Here is a 22,299-nt window from a genome sequence, read left to right as displayed (position 1 = left end):
TACAACTGCTATTAAAGTCAACATGAACTGAAAGCTGAGACCATTTTTTTTGTATTGTAACGAAATTCCTAGAGAAATGTAATATTAAATAAAAAGACAGTGGACATGGCTTGTTTCTACTGCGAGCTGATTGGATGTAGTAAAGTAGGCATTTGATTCAGAAAGATGGGGAAAAGGGTTTGGGGAGAGTTATTACAACCTAACAGACACCGTTTCTGTTTGTTGTCAAAACTGACATCTGGAGCAGCGTGGCTGTTAGCCACACCCAATTCCTATGATGTACGTAATCGGACAGTTTAACTGAAAACAAACAGGAAGTGCATTTTTAGATTGCAATTAAAGATTAGAAGGGCAAACTATTTTTATTCTTAATGACATGCACAGATGAATTGTTCTCTACACACTTGCTAACAAAATCATAAGCTTAGTTTTGATTTTAAGGGAACATTCAGATGCATTTTTAATCAAGTAGACAACGACAAATAAAACTGCGAGAAGTTTTTGTTATACTTTTCATCTACTGACTGATTGTGTAATAATTATGGGGTGTTACAGAAATAAATGGACCATAACAAGTTATTCATACTTTGCAACATTGCCAAAACACATCAACTACAATTTAAATCATATTTGCGATCCACTCCTTTTCCTTCTCTTGGTTTCCTGCTTTGTAAGCTGCATAACGTTTATTCATCTAATAGTACAAAGGTCACCAATCTCGGTCCTGGAGGGCCGGTGTCCCTGCAGGGTTTAGCTCCAACTTGCTACAACACCTGTCTGGACGTTTCAAGTATACCTAGTAAGAGCTTGATTAGCTTGTTCAGGTGTGTTTGATTAGGGTTGGAGCTAAAATCTACAGGACACCGGCCCTCCAGAAACAAGTTTGATGACCACTGCAATAGTAGTTGTGCATCATGTTAATTCGAAACGTGAACAGCCACAAAAGATGCATCTGAAATCAAGTCAATACCAGGTGGAATCGCTTATGAGCCTCAGCTGAACACTTGTGATGAAATCTCTGAAAACTCATTCATAACAGGTGGAAGAGGAGCCTAAATAAAAAAAAGGTTAAACTAGAGATCTAGTCAGAGCCAGAGGAAGCCAGACTGGGATGGAAACTAGCATTACAGTAGGTGATTAAAAATCCAAAAAAATCTTTAAACTATTAAACTGGAGTGCTAATTTATAGAAGTATTGTAATTTGTAATCATATTTCCAAGCAAAACTAATCAGTTTTTGACTGAGAATTTAATCAAATGGCTTAAAAAAATGTTTATGGAAAGGCCAAGAACACTAAAAATATACATAAAAATCACTTTAAATTTATTGTCCAATAAAAGAGTGAGAATAAACCATGATGGAAACACATTTACTCAGTAAATTCTTCTACGCATCAAAAAAAGGTTATGTGCCTCAATGGATTAACAAGCAAGCAGATAGCAGCAGCCTAAATTCTCACTGAATGATCTGAAGAGTCTGAAGAGTCCAGTCACAATACTATCTTCACAGAATTGTCTAACATGATTAACATGATTGGCATGAATTCAAGACATCGCAGTGGTATCCCCACTTTTTATTTTGATTAACTTGCTTTATAAGCAAAGGTTTCATGCAACAATCAGATTTTCAACTAAAGTGAAACTCACAACTTGGAAACAAAGCTACTGTAAAGCTGCTTTCAATAAAGCAATCCATTGTTGAAAGTTACATGACTACAGTGCCAAACTGCAGAGCTTGTGTAAACATTCATATCTCTATGATCAGAAACTTCTGAACTGGCATTATACATGTTCATTCATCTAAATGTCACTCTCAGCAGGATGGATGGTGTCAGGATGTTTACTAGCAGTATACCACTGCAGAGGTAATTTGAACTCTATTTATCAATGCAAACCCATAAAATAAAGACAGAATAAAAATGCCAGGAGATACCACTGTCTTTAAGACCACTAAGGTATTAGAATGCAGCAACCTTATGAAATATGGATGGCAGAATCTTGTTCTTTTCTGGTGCTCACATCATCTATGGTGAATAAACTCAGTCTGTCGAAATCAAACATAACGCTTCAATAGTTAAACATGGACACTTTGCTAAATTGTTTTCCTGGGTATGACTGATATTTATGGGGTTTGCACAGCTGTCAAAATACAAAAAGTGTATAACTGATCAGTCTAAAACAAAATGAAGGTTGTATTGATGCCATGGTACTTGGTCTAGAAAATAGAAAGGCAAGTCTTACAAATTCCTTCTATTCCACAGTTAACAAGATTAAACAGGCCCATCCAACTAAGTGAATTGATGTAATAAAATATTTGATGTGTACTGTTTTGTCCTCTTACAACATGCACTATCAATTTTCTCCTATGCCAAACATTTTAGCTTTATTAAACTAATTGAATCCATGTCACTTTGCAATGAGACATGAAAGTATTATAAATACATTTTTATAGATTGACATTTAGAATGGGATTGAGACCAAAAGGCAACAGGTCTCATTCATAACCTTGTGGATTATTTACATGTACTCAAATGAGAACATCTCACGAAGATTAGTTTAATTCACAACATGTTTATTTGCATGCAAATTAACTTTACAAATCAATGTAATTACTGCACTTGTTTATGTTAGTCTGTTTGCCCTTATGCCGAGGTCTCCATAATCCTGGACAAGGCTGTATCCTGAGCAGATGCTGTGGTGGTCATGGAGGAGTGTAGAGCATGAGACATATTCCTGAGATAGCGCAGTAATAGACAAGTCTTCGCATTGATCCCGCAGACCAGTATGATCTACTCACACCTGCATATCTCCACGATGGATGTCCAGCTTTCTTCCGAGGCTAGACTGCAGCTCTGCACAAGAAGTTTGGCCAGAGGAGAAATGGTCATGCTCTACTGAGCCTGGTGTCTCTCAAGGTCAATTGGTGAAGTATTATTCCTCACCACTGGCTTGTTTGGTTTGGGACTTGTGGAGCTGCGCATCAATGGATTTGCTCGTCAGTGTTTGGACTTTTAGCAGTGAAAATTAAACTACACTGAACTGAACTAAACTTTAACTCTGAAAACTGGACTGACACAGTTTCAATTTACTAGAAATTCTGTGTTAAGCTGCTGACACAATCCACATTGCAAAAGCGCTATAAAAATCTAATTAAATTTGGAGTATTCTAAATGAGCAAGCAGGTGCCTTGTATGATGCTAGCAATCGGCACACCAAACAGTGTTTTCCATAACCTTTGTGCAACTTTATATACATGTGTAACATCAGAGCTTGAGGTACACTGCACCTTTTCATATTCTTATATGATGTAACTTATATAAGATCAAAATTCCAATCATAAAATGACATCTTGACACGGGAACCCAGAGTGATTTTTGCATACAAATAGTTTGAACTGTCCCTGCATTTCTCTATCGTTTAGTATTAATGAACAATGGATGTAAAAAACATTTAAAGCCTTGTTTGATTTTATACATTCAAGTTTGACATCTATGAACAGTCTAAATTTAAAACTTTATATTTAACTTGGTAATACTTGCGCAAACAGTGCCTTTAATGATTTTTGAAAGGGAAATTTGAGGGTGCTCAAGACTTAAAAACAATGCCACAGTGACATGCATGTAAACTACAAAAGCATGGTTTTATAAGAATTGCCATGACAAATGCATGTGCGTTTGTCAGTCTTTAGCAGGGGTGCCCAAATTTGGTCCTGGAAAGTCAATGCCCAGCAGAGTTCAGCTCCAATTTGCTTCAATACACCTACCAGGATGTTTATAGTACACCTAGTAAGAGCTTGATTAGCTGGTTCAGATGTATGTAATTGGTGTTGGGGCTAAACTCTGCAGGGCACTGTTCCTCCAGGGTACCCCTGGTCTATGGATATGCTAAGAACTTGACAACCAAAACAATGGTGGACCACAGGACTGTTTGACCAGACATGTCATGACACTTCCCTTCTTCATTTTGACATCAGTAATCAAATGATTTACAGTAATCAAATGACTTACAGTAATCAAATGATTTGCCTTAATCTGAATAAGGCAGTAATACGATTAAGGTGTTTAAATGAATTGCTTTAAATGTTCCTTTCATGTTCCAGTATAACATGTTACACAAGCCAATTAAAGTCATTACGTCAGTACACTATTCAACCTTGCATGAAATTTCAGGTTTCCTTTTTGATTTCTCAACTTCAAATGCAGTTTAACAGTTTCTTTTTCATTTAGGAACATTTCATTCATACCCCCAGCGACAAACTCTGAGGTACTGGACTAGAGTATGTTGTAAGGATTGGTGGGAGAGCTGTTGTAATGGAATTTGATGCCGAAAATTCAAAATTTCCCGGACAGTATTTGAAAAATGTACTAGGTGATGTGAAGAGTCTCAAGGAGTTCATGATGAACTTGTGTCTTTGGAGATGCCAGTATCTGTGCTCCTGTACTGACTTGGTAGCTCAAGAAAATAAAGTGTGTATATAGCTTATCCTATCCAAAATGTGGCAAAATGTTGGTCTGTGTAACCAGAGATTGCTGCATAATTCTAATAGTGTTTACATGTCTGTACTGCACTTCAACAATGAGACTAAAATCGGAATAGTCCAAGTCTTATTTTGTGTTTACCACTATTATAACTTTAGTCAGAATAAGGCAATCAAAAATCTATTTCTATGGAAGACTCTGCATCACATTATTAGTGTCCAAGTAAACATACAGACTGTTCCAACAAAACCTTTCATTTATTGCACCACTGGACAACTTAGTAGCAATGCTAAAACTGGGTTTGTAAGAGCACTTGACGTTAAAATTTCACACTCTGATCAAGTCATTGACTACTAATTGTGAATGAATATAGCTACTCTACTCTCGCCAAAATTAAACCCACGACACAAACCCAACAGGTTCCACAATGCTTTACAAACTTCACAAAAACGGCACAGAACTCAATATGGTTTTATGAATCCTCCCCACCTAAATCCCATGACCACCAATGAGTGACAATAACTGACCCGGGGCATCAAACTTCCTGCCCCAAACACTGTGTGGAAAAAAAGCTGACCTCTGAACTGGACAGAGATCACAAGATACCACTTTGGAATGTGTGTGAGAGGAAGTAGCTCTGGTTACCATGAACCTGAGCACAAACACTAGCAAATCTGGTTCTACAGGCAGGCCAAGCCCAAGCATGACACATGAAAGGCAGGGTGTTAAAAAAAAAAAAGACTGATGGCAAACAAAATGGCCGCATCCCTAACGAAAGTAAACAATTAATCATTTATGCTTACTAGGAGTTTCTCAGGACAGAAAGCTCCAGGCTCCCTGAGGAGGTCTAGGCACAGGACCGGGGCAGCAGGTTTATTTGCTTGAAAGCATATGCATGAATAATAAATGAAACTGTAGCGAGTCAGTTGTTCAGGCCAAGAGTCCCACCTCCCTCATCCATCTCCCCTCTCCTCTTTCACACTCCTGTCTCGCCAGCGCTCCTCCAGGGAGCTGATCTTCCCTACATCTCGGCTGCCAGCAGCAAGGAGTAAAACCTTCTAACTTCACAGTTGTGTTTGCGTGCTCCCGATGTGGAGGGAACTAATCTGTACAAACATCAGCAGGGACTCCTCTATGAAAACAAAACATAGGTGTTTTTCCTTGCTTGGACATTTGCCGGCTGCCTTGCCGGTGTTTGTTCAAGCTCTTTGATCAGAGACCCGAAATGACTCAGTGAGAACAGGCTCTAACAAATGTCTATTGGAGAACGGAGCCTGGCAGCGCTGCACATGGTAGGCATGTGCGCAATGTGACTGGTGAACTTTTTTTCCACTGCAGCAGCTATCCGACTGCAACTGTTCCACATGCCTCACGCGACTCCAACCCCAGGCTGGGAATGTCCAGCTCGCATACATTCACATGCCTTAAGGCCATTTGTTATGTGAAGAGGTTTAGAATGTGAATATTTAGTGGTGACAAGGTTTAATGGAGGAAGCGTTTAGTCCCTTTGATACAGCAGTAATGGATACCTAACATACACATAGTCCATTTAAAGCAAGTCACTAAGTTGAAATGGTTTTCTAAAAGGACTGTCAAGTTACTCAAGTGAAAAACAGTAAGAATTTTACAACCTGGTCTAATGGCAGCACAGAAAGAAACGGGTCCTCCTGAAAATATGGACCTTAGTTCCATTTGAACATTGGCCTGACAAACTGATATGTTCAGTATTGGGAAACATTTACAAAATGTTCCCTAACACTGGTCAGTTAGGTCTGAAACTACACAAGCCTTCATATTGTTTCCATTTGCATATTTCCAGTGACCATTTACTGAAGTTGCTAAATCTTAGCTGGCTGATGCCTCAGTTTCTGCCACAACAAATACACCACCCCCTTCTTCCTCTGAAAAACCCACCCCCTCTCCCTGCTTACTCACACACCCCCTCTCTCCCACCGGGAGGCTGCCTATTCGGGCTTTTTAGCTTTCTAAACAACAATACCACCTTTAAAAACACTATCTTGAGGCAATTCTGCGAAAAACTTCCATTTAATGGCAAATATTACTGACCTGACAAAGTGACAAAATAAAATGTAAAGATCTAATCAAACCAAATGATTCCCACAATATTTGAAGATCTAAGTGAATAGCAACTCAATCAAAAGCAAGCTACAACCCAGCAAGCAGTAAGTAGAGATAAAACTCAAGAAAACAAGCTGTTGATTAGTTGTGTAATGTTCAGAGAAAGCGAGCTTATCAGTTTTACCTTTTAACAGGGACGGAGCAATGTGCAATTTTTTCCAAAAGGGCATCCAGTGTCTGAAAATCCAGCAAATCATTGGACTTGGAATGCATTTTGTAATCCATTTAGGAGTTCCTCTCGGCACAAAAGCAAAACAGAAAGGGAACTAGAAAGGCAAGAAAAGTTCGTCACTCAATCCCAAAACGCAGTGACTTCTCGCTCTCAAATCTCCAGTTCTGACGTACACGTCCCAAAATCCACTGTGCCAAATACATGGTAATCCATAGTTAGTCCACCATAGTCCTGAGAGAAAGGTTTGGCAGTTCCCGAGAAGCCGAGAAAGAGCGAGAAGCGCAGAGGCCTGAAGCCGGCTGGATCTGTTAGCTCTGAGCGCCGGTCGGCTCTCTACCCCCTCCCCCCGTCGACAGCACAACGGCCCAGTTGCCACAGGCACTTAGCCCCATTGTGCGTCAACCCGAGGCCCTGTTCACACAAACCGCCTCAAGCCAGGTGCCAGAAAGTGGACGGAGAGGGAAAAACGAGCAAAGACGTCTCCGAAAACCTCCGTATGCGCACTTTCTTTCTCTCACTCCCTCGCAGAGAGAAGCGTGCTCTTACTCAACAGTGAAAATGGCTCTGGCGCTTCCTCATTGAGAAGAGACTCTACCCACACACCCCTCCCTCCGCTGCTCACTCGTTTTCTGACCCCTCCCTTCTCTTTCCCCATCAATAGCTTGAGCACTCTCCACCCTCCCTCTCTCTCTCTCTCTCTCTCTCTCTCTCTCTCTCTTCCTGCCTGCCTGCCTGCCTGCCTCTTTCCTTTTTCTCAGCACACACACACACCTTTAGCTCCCCACCCCCTTCCTCCATCAGTTTCGCCCTCCCCCACATGCTCTTTTCAGGCCGTTCTCCTGCATGCCGCCCCCCACTACAACGAGGGCCACCTTATCTGCACATTCACACGTCTAGACCGTACGGCACAACAACAAAAAAACACACACAGACAATACACTGGGGCTACCCAAACCAGCGTGCAGGAACTAGCTTCTGTGCCAATCTACATAGATGCCCAAAGGGAGGGTTTACAAGAAAGGAGTAGGAGGAAACAGTGAGTGGACCTGTGGGAGGGTGAATGAAAGGACATCAAGGAGATAGACCTCCATGAAAATGCACGTAAATAGTCCTTGGACACTGCTCACTCACTGCAATGGGATGTCGATTTGGGTTGTGTCAACAGAGCGGGAGGAGTTTTGCAAGGTAATTCTCCATTCACAAACTTTGATCCAGGCAGCCTCAAGTTTGATGTGGAAATTATGAGCGGTTCTTATTCATTAAAGAATATAAAAGTTCATGTTGAGTCTAGAGTGGAGCGGGTTTCAGCCACGATGGTTTATTCAAGAGTTAGTTCACCCAAAATGAAAACCGTGTCATGGTTTAGTTTAATGCCTTTCCAAACATGTCTGTCCTCATATCTGAGAGACGTTTTCTTCCATGGAACTTGGAAAAACCTAGTAGCAGCCCGTATGACTCATGAGCTGCATGACTTGTTGCCTGAAGCCACACAGTAGATTTGTTTGAGTAAAAGTTGATGTCATCAATCACAAAAAATTTAACATTTTGTACAATTGTATTTGGCTCTACACTCTCATTAGCACTTCTTAACATAATCAAACGTAATAGACATCAGAACTAATAGCTGCTGATTGCACCACGGTCGAACATTAATGTATAACTGCAAATTATTTTTTAAATTGAAAACAATAATGTAAAAATGATTTTGATGTTATATTATCATATTCTTATTACATCTCAATAAAAAGATCGTTTACATTCGATAACTTCAGTTACAGCTTAATTTTCAGCGCATTAATCATGCAAAAGCTAATATTATTGTGAGATGATGCTTTACATTTGGACTCCATTTGTAAACATGATCTAAGCGATCCCAACATCTAGCATCTAGATTATATTAATCCTTTGTAGGGCTGGGCGATATTGCAAAAAGATATCACGATATAATGTTTCTTATCATTTGATATAAAAAAATCTGTTAATATTTTTAACAATACATTTAGGATTATTAGGATTTTTTAAATCATTTTGTTTTAATTTATCAACATTACTAAGGCAAATAGTTTTAATAGTCATAAACAAAACTATTGAAACAAAATTTCTGATCTCTTTATAATAAATTAAAAAACAAGTGTTAAAGAGACTCTTAATAAAACCTTGGTTTACAATGTTACAAAACGTTACAAAGTGTGTGCAATGGTAAAGTATCAAGGCAACTTTACCAATCAATGCAAATTTAAAAGGTGTGAATAATAATGCTACAGTAAACTTCAAACTCTGTAAACAAAACTAATTATGTAAATCAAATCTGAGCTTCTAGGTAAAGAAACCAGCCATTATTATTTAATTACATAATGCAACATAAATTGAGTCACTATATTATCCCCTATGCTAAAAATTCTTTCAGATGGGGTGCTAGTGGCTGGGATGCACAGGAAAAGAAACCAAAGTCACTGGTGACATCCTTACATCCTTTTTTATTTACAATATCCTTACAGCTGCTACACGGCACTCATTTTCGGCACTCATGTTGTTATTCTGACCTGATGTGACAAGCGTATGGTTTCCTTTACCAGTTTCTATGGCATCTTAGTAACTTAGCGACAATTAAGTGTTTTCTCAGAGGATGAAAAATGGTTAAACCATTGCTGCAGCTTAGATGCAAGATTATGGAAAAAAAGTTTATGGCACTTGCAGCATCAGGATAAGTTTAGTTCAAATGTTTTTAACCTAGGCGTGCCTGGAAAAAGTGCACGCCTTCACTGGAAATTACAAATTTACATCCTAATATTATTGGCATTCCTTCCAAGGCGCACACTCAGCAGACACATTTAATAAAACTATAGCACTTCATACCGAAACTTCATACCAAACTTTTTTATTTTAACGTTATCAACAATGGTGTTCGGTCAATCAATACCGATAGCATTATCACCCAAATTTTATCATGCAAATTTTAACTTTTAAACATTTGTTTTTAAAATCAGCTCTGTTAAAAAAACCACTGTAAACACTGTGACAACTGTTTTATTACATGGGCACTATTATTTCTTTGATGTTAAAAATGTAAACAATTACAAACCAGTCATAAAAATGGAATTTACATTATAGCATGAAACGTCAATAAGTTTGCCAAGTATTGAATTAATAAATCAAAAGTCTCTCGCAGCCCATCTGAATATTACAGAATTATAATTTTTTTAATGATTTATTTTTAAAAAAGGGTTTTTCACCATTTATTGAAATAAGATAGTCGATGACAGACCGGAAAGCATTACCGTACGTTCACACCGAAAGCGGCGAGAGCGTCAAAGTAGCCGGAAGTCATTCATTTTCAATGAAAGCCGGCGGCGATAGGCAACGATAAGCGGCGAGGAGCAGCGCGGCGCGTCTTCGCCGGCGTGAGCGTCGAGGAGAGTTGAAATGAAGTCAACTTTATGGTAATGAGCTATGACGCGGTTCGGCGGCAAGCAATCAGAATGAAGACGTCCATCGCTTGATAGCAGTTCAGAGAACACAGACCTGTGAACTTTGGTTCCGACCACAGTTGTTCCTAAGGGTTTGATTATTGCGGTCGCCGGATTTCCAATTATTTACATTTTTTTCCTACAGGAACATACATTAAATAAGTTACTGGCGAGTTACTGATGTTCATTAATGTTATATAAATTTATCTTAAAAAAAGCGGGAATCTCACGCGATGTGACAGTACAAAACAATAACGTTACTGCTGCTTCAGGATATTTCAGATATAGGGACACATATTGGATAAATAGAGCAAAGCCACACCACACGCAACTTGATCTTCCATTGTTGTATGAATTTGATAAGAAGTGCGAAACATTTTCACGCTAGAAACATGGTTTATGCAGGAATGTAACTGACATGCTGCAACGGCTCCTTTAAATATGAGATCGATGTAGCGAGTTTTGACGCTCTCGCCGCCGGAGCTGAAGGCAGAGAGCGTTGTCGCCAGGGCGGCCAGAGCGACCTTGAACGCTCTCGCCGCTTTCGGTGTGAACGTACGGTTAGGAGCACAGAGAGGGGAAGGATCGGCATTGGACCTCAAGCCAAGAATTAAACTTGGGTGAGCCGTGAGCACCATGGTGCTATATGCCAGCGCACTTAACCACCAGATTAGGCTAGGCTATTGGCGGCGACGCATTCAAATACTAAACCGCAAAAATACTATCTGCATGTACTACTTATTGGTGTGAATAAATAGCAATGTTGCGTTTACTCAACTCCTCTGGTGATTTCAGCATATAAGAACGTAAATACATGAAATGTTTTTTTTTAGAAAAACAATTACATCTTATTATATCTTATTATATCAACTATAAAAATTATATTATAATTTAACATTAATTTAATACAAATATATTATAATATAAAAGAAATTACGTATATGTATATGAATTATATATATATGAATTATATATATATATATATATATATATATATAAAATGTTTAACAATTTAAAAGATTTATAATATTCCTAAAAACACAAATAAAATTCAGATTTCAGAGGGGCCATATCATCTAAGATTAGAGACAATATTAATTATTTGCTGGTAATTATTTGTTGATTTACTTCAGAAAATATACAATATAGCCTTGAAGGACCGCAAAGCACTTATTTATGGCCTAAAGGAACCAAAGAATTACATCAGGGATGCTCATTTTGGCTAATTTTCTAAACCAATGACCATTTCTTGTTAACTGAATATCAACAGTTAACTGGTCAGATTAGGCATGAGACAACGACAAGGCGCATACAATACCTTTTGGATGTAGTCTACTATAGCTTATAATAATTTAGTTTGTTTACATATACAACCAATGTTTACATCCAACTGATACCATTAATCAGTTGAAAATGCATCCTTTCAGTTGACGGTTAATTGGTTGTTATGAGCATCCCTAAATTACACTTCATGGAAACGTATGAGTGTAGAATGACATCAGGGTAAGTGGGTTATATTTTTACATTTTTGTGCGAACTTTCCTTTTAAGCACAGATTTCCACACCAATGAGACGACCTCTGATTCCCCTCAAGACCTGCCATCTACATTGACTGTCTCCTCCCCCGATAGCATCATCAACCCGCCATCTGTCCACACACACACCTCATCATTATCATCATCATGACTCAGGCTAATTTCCTCTCATCCCCTCTCTGCCACCTTTACTACATTCTGTATCATTTTCTGTTCAGGACCACCCAGTTACACAGCGGCGACACTCGGCACATGGTGGAGGGGAAAATAGAAAGATTTTTCCTTCGGAAGAGAGCTAGAAAAACTGTGGAACGGAAGAGCAATGGTTACTGAGCTCCTGTAACTGGCAGGAGAACACGAAGTGAAATGCCCTAGATGCCAACATGAACAAGAGACTCTCCAGAGACTTTAAAAGCTGAATACTCATCAACATTCGAGTCATTTACAAGGAGGGTTTATAGAGAAACATTTCTGCCATTATTGATCAGGCACTTCTGATGAAAAGACACGTTTTAATACAAATTAATTTGGCTCTAAAATTATTTAAAGTGGAATATCTGACCATCAAAGGAACTGATAATTAAATCTTTTAGCTAACATGATTAGGAAAAACTACGCAAAATCAATATCAAAACACAATTCAATGACCCAAGTTCATGACAGAAGCAATAGTTCTGCTTGTATCTAAAATTAAATGCATTGCAGGGACTTCAATAAACATTAATGTATGCAAACTGTTCACATATCTATTAAAACATTTCCAGAGGTGCAAAACACATGGTATGACCAAGGACCTTATGAATAGGGTGTACTTCCATCTCTTAAAGCCTCATATTAATGTCAAATTAAATATGGTGCCTGCTCTAAGGTCCATGTGGGTTTGATTCGGTCTCATTAAAGCACCCTTGTAAACAATCAATCCAACCCAAAAGGGAGACGGATTTGCATTAGAAGCTAACAAGCAATTATCACATGTTGACTGCCAGGGAGAATAAAGGAGGGGTGTCGTGCAGTGCCATGTGAGAGTGACAGATTTCAAAAGAGATGAGGTCACAACTGCTGATACAATGTTGACAAATGAACTTGAAGGGGAGAATCCAGGGTCCAAGTTGATCCACCACCTTCTGAACTTAAACCCTCACTGCCTTTTGCTCAGAAACAGATTGAAAAACTCTTTCACCTTTGTCTTTTGTGTTGTTTGCTGCTTTCATTCAGAGATATTAGTATAGTGTAAATTACGGGTACAAACACACAAGTTGAGATTAAGGTTGGGACACAATAAGCCGCCGGTCAGCCATTGGGTAATGTTGGACCATTAAGGTTGGTTTTTACCTTTGCGTCAAGTGATTAGTTTGACACACAGCACCTGCCTTGCATGTAGGCATGCATTTATATGTTTGTTGCTCTGTGATACATAAACTACACAGCATACCAAAATTTCTAACTTTAGTTTACAACTATAATTATACAACTGTATAATCAAAAATGGTGCAAAATGTAATGCCTTGTAACAGCATTTAAAATTTTAAAGGCCTTCAATTTCTTTAAATTGATTTAACTTTTAATCATTTTTAGGTCCCCGCGGTCACCTTGTATTGTGCTCATGATTTCTGAAAGTATTACATGGCTTTGTTAACATTTACTAATACACTTAAGTGGATATATCCATTTAACCACTATGACAAGCTTCCAACCACTTTAGTCTTTTAAATAATTACAAATAACGAGTAAAGCAAACATTAATATGACAGAAGTCCAATGCAAATGCCTATAAAATAAATCAGGCTCCAAATATGTTTGTTGGGTAAACATCACAGACTAAGTAGCACTTGAAATCATGCCTATTTGTCGAGAAGTGAGGCGTGAAGTTACCAAGACTTATACTTCCAGGTGAAAATTGCAAGTTCATGAAAATATTCAGCACACATGTATGGCTAATTATTAAGGGTGTCACAATCCTCCAAATCCTCGATTCGATTACATTTTCAATTCTAAAGTCACGGTTCAATTTTTAATTTTCGATCATGAAGAATTAATTAACTAATAACGAATTAATTATTTGTAGCCTACCGTTTAAACTACCTGACCTGAATGGTCTTTGTTTTACCCATAAACAAACCATACAGTAAATGAATAAAGCCAAGTTACACACATAATTGCCACCTGTCAATCACTTTTTCCTGCGGGACTCGTGAATAGGCAGTTATGTGTCGTTATAATGGCGTTGGTAAAAAAGGTGCACAACCAACAGGAACCAGCCAACAGTAGCTGAGATGTTCGCTAAAATGACTAAGTACTAATGTGAAAGTGAAAGATTGAAGCAGTCTACTGACCCCGCTGACTGCCTGGACCCGCTGTCTCGAGCGCATGACTGTGTCTGTGTGTGTGTGAATGAGTGTGTGTGGTCACGTGATGTGCGTTTTCAGCGGTAGTGAGGAAGGAGGGCTGCACAGAAATGCTACACACCAGTGTGGATGTGGATCGCTGTCGTTCTAAAATGCCATTTAAAAACAAAGACCTATGAGTGTAAACAGGGCTTGATTGTGTATTTTTCGTGAGCGGATTTACAACGGGGGCGAGGCGGAGGATCGCGATGCACCCATCTTCTATCGGCCCAACCCTAATACGTACATAGCAGAGCTTGCAAACTGTGTTGTCAACATAACTCACTGGAAATCCAACATACTTCCACACCGGCGACTTCATTGAAAGAGGAGAGGGTTTAAGTTCTGTCGACGGGTCTCCTGTGTCTGCAGTTCAACAAGTACTTCAACAAGCGTTTTTTTTCCCACTTGGCAAGCCAAGCTGACGTGACATGGGGGCGTGGCAAATCGACAATTCTATTTTTTTGATTCGATAATCGAAATAGAGCATAAATTTCAATCGATTTCAATTTATAATCGATATCGTGACACCCCTACTAATTATACAGCATTGTATGCAATAAGAAGGCCAAGAAGGTCATGCTCCAGGACATAAATAACTGTGCTTGGGTCTGATTGCAGAGGTGGTGGTTAATTTTGCTTTTCCTTCATATGCTTTCTGCTGACAGATGTTAACTTGCATTTTATGAATCACATTCAGGCATTAATGAAGATGTTCAAGTGAAAAATGTGGCCCTCACAAAACCCGCGCGCACACACACACACACATATATGAAAACATTGCTTTTACAAAGCCAGAGGGGACAGGAACCCTAACCTTTGACCTCAACTGCTCACATTCCAGGTAACCCTCCATCCAGCCTCGACCATCTGCACTTACTTTTACTGCAGCATCTCCTTTAAGTGTGTGTGATCTCAACATTTTTCAGGCAGGGGGGAGGAATACACATCCTCCAATTTCACATTCTGTCAGGAAGACCTCTGCAGCAGAGCACCAGAGCTCGGCCAAACAGCGGCAATCCCTCCGCCCGGAGAGCACGTGCCTTCCCAAACACCGGTCCAGACAATACAGCAGCTGCCCGAGTGACAAAGCACAACTCTGAGAGGCCCGGGACGACCCTCACCAGCATTTGGCGACTGATTTTGCTGTGTGTGTGCGTTATGTTTGCTCCTGCACTGAAACTTAGATGGGTTTGGGGAGGGGGCGGATGGAGGAGAATGAGGGGGAAGGGAGGATGGGACGAGGAGGCGACGAGCGCCTTCAGACTCCTGAGCCCATTAATCATCTGAACGTTTGAGAAGCCCGAGCCAACAGGGACCTGGCTGGAGAGAACAGGGACAAGTAATCTGCTCTGTGTGTGTGTTTTTGCACCGGGGAAGAGCACAAAGAATAGAGCAGGTGAGACTGAGCTCATGAAAGAAAGAGGGAAGTACAGGACAGACAAAAACACAAGACAATGAAAGGCTTTCATGTGACCCATTGAGTGAAATCAAGAGGGGACACACATGCACACAAAAAAAGAGCTCTCCTCTATCCATCTGCTTCGAACATAAGCCTCCTGTGGCACACGGGACTGAACCCCTCCCATCTGTCGTTTGGGGAGATGTGCCCTGCACTGACATAGTAGCCATACGCTGGCATACACACACGCACGCACAAGAGCGCCAGCAGACACCTTGACCCTGCTCTGTCTACTGTCATACAGCCGCCGCTGCACTGAGCACAGGCTCACAGCAGCAGACATGTCCTCTGGAGGACACAGATCATCTACAGAAGGGCGCAAGCAGAAGCAAGTCGACTCTTTTTGACACCGAAACAAACATGCACGCACACGATGTAAAGAGGGTCACGGAATATATGATCAGATAAAAGGACCCCCATACATTTATGAGAGAAATTATTATTATTTCTGTAGGTTACACATAAGCACTTTTGCACATCTGCCTAAAACACTTGATTGAAAACGTTGTTCAAAGCTTTGAGCGTTTTTAATGTTCATAAAACAGGCCTCTCAGTACAAGGCTGCAAATAAAGATTGTGTATTTATTTTACAATTTAATCTTATTATACTTTTTATTATTACACCATTTATTATTTTGTATTATTACACCAGACTGCAGTGCACACGATACTTGATAAATCATTCTAAAATCTTTATTTGAAGGAGAAAAACGGGTAACTATTTTATGGCATCATTAGTATGTTTTATGACTTTAATGGTAGTTATAGCATAACAAGAACATTGTAAAATAAAGTAAAACTATAAAAAAAAAAAAACATGCTGAAACACGTGATGATAAATAATATTTGTTGTGTGATACATAGTCAGAATAATGGCTGCGATAAGCGGTATTATTGCCAATTTGAGATTATTGTAATTCACAATGTATAATGACTAAGCGATTTCAAGGTATACTGCAGTTTGGAAAAGTCAAGGTTTTAAAACCACCAACATTTCCTGTAAGATTTGTATATATATATTTTATTTTAATTTTTTACATTTCCAGCAGAAAAGATATCCAAAGATGCTGTTTAAATTGTAAAGAAATCTGAAACTAATGAAGCCAGAAGTCAAGAATTAATTTTCTTTATTTAGCCTGACATGTTTACTGTAACTGTTGTTTTTCCCAGACATTTAAAAAGAACTTATTTTAAAAGCAGTAATCACAATAATGTGAAACTGTGATATTTTTATCCGAGGTTATCATACCGTCAGAATGTTATATCGGCCCATGCCTATAATGACATACAACAGCATAATAATGAAAATAGCCATAAACACATTCAAGAGACAAAAGATTGAATTCTTTGTAAATGTCTCATTTTGTATCCTATCAAGTAAATGTCCAAATATTAACTCTGACATTTATATTCTACCTCACCATCTGCTTGTTAAGTGGTGACGTGTTTGTGACGCATGTAATACTGTTTCCGGGTCCAAGCCGCCATTCATTTGAGTGGAGAAATCATTCGTTTATGATCACGTTTTATTCCTATCACACATTTAAGTTAATTTTAAATAAAGTCATAGTGTTCACACCAATCTCTGGGCTTGCTGCATAACAAATACCAAAAATTGTATAATTAAAAAAAAAATTAATCACTTTCTGGCCATCGGATATTATGCATGGACATATATACTGCGATCGTGATTTTCGAAAGTATTAAATGCCTTTGTAAACGTTTATTATTACAATTTCATTAATCTCCCCATTCAGTTCAATAGAGCGCTTGGACCCGGAAGCCGCTCGGCGTGACGTCACACTTAACAAGCGGATTGTCATTCTAAAATGACTTTGTGAAAAGACATGGGACAACAACCAGTTTCAAGGTTTACCATGGTTTGAAAAAGTCAAGGTTTTAAAACCGCTAAAGTTTTCAGTTAGGTATAAGGTAAGCTTAAGGTAAGAGCTGCACAATTAATCGAAAAAGATGGGAATTTAAATTCGACCTCCTTGAAGATCTTAAATCAAGCATTTCTACGATTCTACCAATCATATTTTCAAGTTCAAGAGAGAAGTAAAGGCGGCTGCACGAGTCTTTTCATTGTATCACACACTTTGCTCAGCGACATGGACACCTCCAAATGATGTTTAAAGAGTAACATACTGTATTTATAAGTTATAATTCACCCAAAAATGTCATTTCTTTCTTTATATAATGATGTATACGCGGCCGGGAAATCACACGTGTCGTGAGCTACTGACTGTGCGGGCGCGCACCCTACTTAATGATAGACGCGCACGCATCTACTTTAGTGAACAGAACCTGCATATGATGCGAGTAACAGCTAATAAAGTTGTAAATAATATTCAGTTTGTGGCACAGAGTGATCGTTTAGGAGCCGCGCGCGAAGTATGAACAGCACTTAGCAGTAAAAATAAAACCGAAAGTGTGCACATCATTTAAATAATCATGTCATATAATAATAATGATCATATAAAAATAATCTTATAATAATAATAATCATAGCGAACACAGGAGCATGAAAATAAATGTTTACAGTGTCAGTATAACTACTCTAGCCTATATAATGTTGAATTTACCAGTAATTAAATGGTCTAATAATGTTCTCAATGGCAGATTGCAAGCATATATCTCAAACACAATTCAACATCAGAATTATTATAAGTAGAACAGAATTATTTATAGAAACCAGTAGACCTGCACATTATATTAATATTGTCGTTTTACCACATGTTTGAGACAAAACAATCTCATATTAAGCTTTATTTTACATCTACAGAATCGTTTCAAGCAAAAAAATAAAAAAATTTAAAAAAATAAATAAAATAAATCACGATTTTCATTTTAGCCAGAAACAAGCAGCTCTACCTAAGGTATATGTAAGATTTATTTCTTAAAACTATTTTATTTAGTTTTTTTAGGGCAACAGTATCTCCAGCAGAAAAGGAACCTCTACAACAAAAGCTACTTGTGCAAAATATTTTCAATGAGGGAAAAATTTGCTTTTTTACCCAGACATTTAAAAAGAATATATTTGGAGCAATAATCACAATATTGTAAAACAGTGACATTTTTATCCAAAGTTATCATCCTGTCAGGAAAAAAAAAAAAAAAGTTTAACTGCCAGAAAAAGCCCTTTAATATCAGGCTGAAGGCTTCAAAAAAAAGAAAGCATCAAAGGTTTTCAGCAAATATGGAAACAATTTTACTCAATAGCAGCAGTCATATTTCACTCAACACAAAAGCATCTGAAATAGATGAATTGCTGTGTGTGTGTGTGTGTGTGTGTGTGTGTGTGTGTGTGTGTGTGTGTGTGTGTAAGCAAAAAACACTTTTTTTTGAACTCGGAATTATGAATTATGCACTCAGACATTGACAAATAGATTTACTTTCACATCTTGTCCACGATCCTAAATTAGAAGTCTGAAGATTCAAAGTTTGATGTTTTAGTGAATATTATAATTCTTTTTTTTTTTTTTGGCTTCTCAAAGAGCGAGATGTCAGGGTGTTTTTTCCTCCCTCTGATCTTTATGATATCTAATTTCTAAAAGTGTCTCTTTTCAAGTCATTGTGAGCAGGCCATCAAAAACAAAAAAAGGGCCATGCAGAAACGCTCAGCCCAAACTATTAAGATTAGCCTGAATCCATCAGGGACGGCGTTAAAAATAAACTTCTGCTCCTCATTTCTAAAGTTGGGATTCTTCAGAAGGCAGCGCAGCAGGGCAAGTGTGCCACACAGCCAGAAACACTGCAAGCCTTGAGCAAGACTTCCCTGCCATGACTTAGTTAGCTCTTCTCCAGAATAAGGCATAGATCTAATAAAACACACTGGAAAATATATTACCTGGTGTCATCTTGTGAACAGTCTAAAAATTAATACAATGAAAATAACTTCTTAATATGACCTAAATGGTGTAACTTACTTAAGATTCAGCAGTGCAAATTAAATTTATTAGACAATGATTTAGGATATTCTCAAGTGTGTTTTCTGTGTGCTGAGCAGTTAGAATAGTCTGCAAGCAGGAAACAAGTATCAAATACTTTAGTTACAAGTAAACAATAATTTAGGCAACAGTGACAAATAAGCTCTTCAAGCTGTAGGTGATCATTAAATGCAATGATATAGCTTTTACAATTCAGGTTGTTGCAGGAGTTCGTTAAAGAGCACAGAAGAACAAAAACTGGCAGAATTATAATAATCTAAAGTAAAAATGGCACTTGTCATCTTTAATACTACAAAGCTTTATAAATGTCAAAGTAGGGCTGCTCTATACTGAAAAAAATAAGCAATATTGTTGTTGATTATTTGTTAACGATGCAAAACAATAATAAGAGTTAAACAATAAAAATAAAAATTAAAATGCTGTTTTTATTAGCTATGATTTTAATAATTTATCTATGTAATAATACAAAAATCAGGTAAAATATATTTTTCAGATCTAGTTTAATTTTATTCAGACTAAAAACTGCATCAGTGACTGTTCACATGGACATCAGTAATCAAATTATTGGCCTAAAGGCCCGTGCACACCAAGACGTCTTTTGCTCGCGTTTTCAGTCGACGATTTACACCCCGTGACTCAATAAAGGGCGTCAATGTGATCGTGCAAACCAACGCGCAAAACACCAGGCGCAAAATCGTCATTTAAAAAAAAAAACCTATGCTCGTTTTTTTTTTTGTATTGACGCGCCGCATCAAACCCTTCTCCACAAATCAAATCGGCACTTTTGTTCACGTGCACGGAGCTGCTGAAGTTACAGTAAACAGAACTTGGAGGCGCTCAAGCGCAAAGCTGTCAATGCGAGCGCATATTGAAGAAGATGCCTAGAGGCTATATGAATGTGGAGCTGCTTATTGCTCTTGTGAACAATAATCATTTCTTCATCGCTAGAGCTGGAGCTGCTGCTTGAACCATCCACGCTTGTTTGAGTCACCAGTAACTTTAACAACAAGCATGTCAACCTCCTCTCCTCCTCTTTTTCTGTGTTATAAGCGGGTGTCAGAAGCGTAAAGTTGAGTAGCGCCATCTAACGTCAAGGAGTGATTTTGCATCCTCTTCTGCTTGACGCCAGTGAAAATCGTTTGGGTTTGAATACAGAAAACGTCTCGTAAAACGCTGACGATAAACGCAAACGAAAAGCGTTTGTGGTGTGTAGAAGCCTTCAATCTGAATAAAGTGTTTACATGAGTTGCTTTTTGAATGTTCCTTTCACATGTTACAGCACATAATTTGATCTCTACGCTATCCTCCAGTTTCATGTAATTTCGGGTGTTTAATTTTTAGTTTGTCAATTTTAACTGCAGTTTGGCACTTTCACTTTCATTCAGGAACATTTCATGCATGCCTCCAATGTATAAAGAGATGTTGGATGAGAGTATGAACTGCTGTAAGAGTGTCGTTTAAATAGAATTTGATGTATGGGGAAAATAAACCTCCGCATTTCATCATGCAGGTGTCTGTGGTCGTTTACTGACTCTGTAGATATAGAGAATATTTTCAAACAGCCATGTGTGTATAGACTATCCTGTTGCAAAATGTGATTGATTGCAGTGTTTACTTGTCTGTTGGCTACTGCACTTCAATAATGTGACCAAAATTGGCATACTCCACATTTTAAAAAACTAATCAAATAAAATCACTGTGTACAAGATGAATCTTAATCAGATTAAATTAATTAAATTAATAGTCTTAATTGTTTTAAAGTCAGGTTATTGCCGTCCATGTAAAAGAGTGAAAACCTCAGCAGATATTTTGACTGATTGAGCTGTTTCTCGTCTTTTATCTCGACAATTATTGTTTATTTTCAGCTCTGGGTTCACCTTTGGGCTGCTCCAGCTAAGACCAAAACAGCAACTACAATGGTGGCGTGATTAAAGATAGTAAGTCCAAATCTGATTGATTGGGCCGTCAAATTGAATTAAATAACCACTGCATAAAATTATTTGATCACATATATGCAATACGTACATTGCATGTACAATTATTGCGATAATGATAAATTTGCGATATATTGTGCAGCACTAGTTTAAAGCTACAGTATAAAGTGTTATATGCATAAAGGAAAACTGAATAAGATGGAGTGCAAAAAATGAACTACATTTATTTACCTGTTTTTAAGACTTAAGAAGTTTTTTTGTGTCTCCAGAATGTACCCTATTACATCAGAGCAGTAAAATCCCAATATTCTCAAATGTATAACAAATAATCTGATGGGTATCTGTAAAGTTTTGAGCTAAAACTTTACAGATACCCATCAAAAAAAGTGTTTAGAGCATTTTACTGCTCTAAACACAATGTAGCTGTTTTTGTGGCCTGTGTTTTTAATGCTAGTACTCCCCACTCCCCATGTGCCTGTCAGAGTCTGCTTTAATCTCCACCTCGGCTGCTTCAGATAAACAGCACAGTGACAGACATAAAGGAAGTAGATCTCACATTACGTTTGTGAGAAATACTACAGTAAGAACTTTCCCAATGATTATTTGATGCATTTGTTGAGTAGTTTTAACGATGAGTCACACACAATGTTGTACACACAGACACATACACAGTGTGCGCGTTTAACTTTGCACTGTTTTAGCATGGCAAATGCAGGATACTTGTTAATATCCACTGTCGTATGGATATCCGTTATGTTAATGTACGAAAAAAAAACTGA

General features: G+C 38.2%; 1 protein-coding gene and 1 long non-coding RNA gene across 8 annotated transcripts in view; one reads left to right on the top strand and one right to left on the bottom strand.

Moving 5' to 3' along the window:
• Positions 1-22,299, bottom strand: part of brd4 (bromodomain containing 4) — a 111,542-nt gene that overhangs the window by 62,681 nt on the left and 26,562 nt on the right. For 3 of the 7 annotated variants that reach the window (XR_015479944.1, XM_087243158.1, XM_087243159.1), the window contains exon 1: positions 6,741-7,354. The exons of the other annotated variants lie outside the window; for them this stretch is intronic. Coding sequence is in view for 2 of the 3 variants with exons in the window: in XM_087243158.1 (XP_087099284.1) it covers positions 6,741-6,841 (101 nt within the window). In the remaining variant the exon portion in view is untranslated. Of the gene's footprint in view, positions 1-6,740; positions 7,355-22,299 lie in introns of those variants that run through there. 7 annotated transcript variants of the gene reach the window in all.
• LOC141381294 (uncharacterized) lies at positions 7,644-16,232 on the top strand. The gene is made up of 3 exons (XR_015481312.1): positions 7,644-7,973; positions 11,806-15,018; positions 15,104-16,232. It is a non-coding gene; the product is annotated as an uncharacterized LOC141381294 (long non-coding RNA).

This window comes from Danio rerio, chromosome 3, assembly GCF_052040795.2.
Source record: "Danio rerio strain M-AB ecotype USA chromosome 3, GRCz13ab, whole genome shotgun sequence".
In the NCBI taxonomy this organism is placed as follows: Eukaryota; Metazoa; Chordata; class Actinopteri; order Cypriniformes; family Danionidae; genus Danio; species Danio rerio.
The sequence above is the reverse complement of the archived record's forward strand: the minus strand, read 5'-3'. Positions and strand labels throughout refer to the sequence as shown.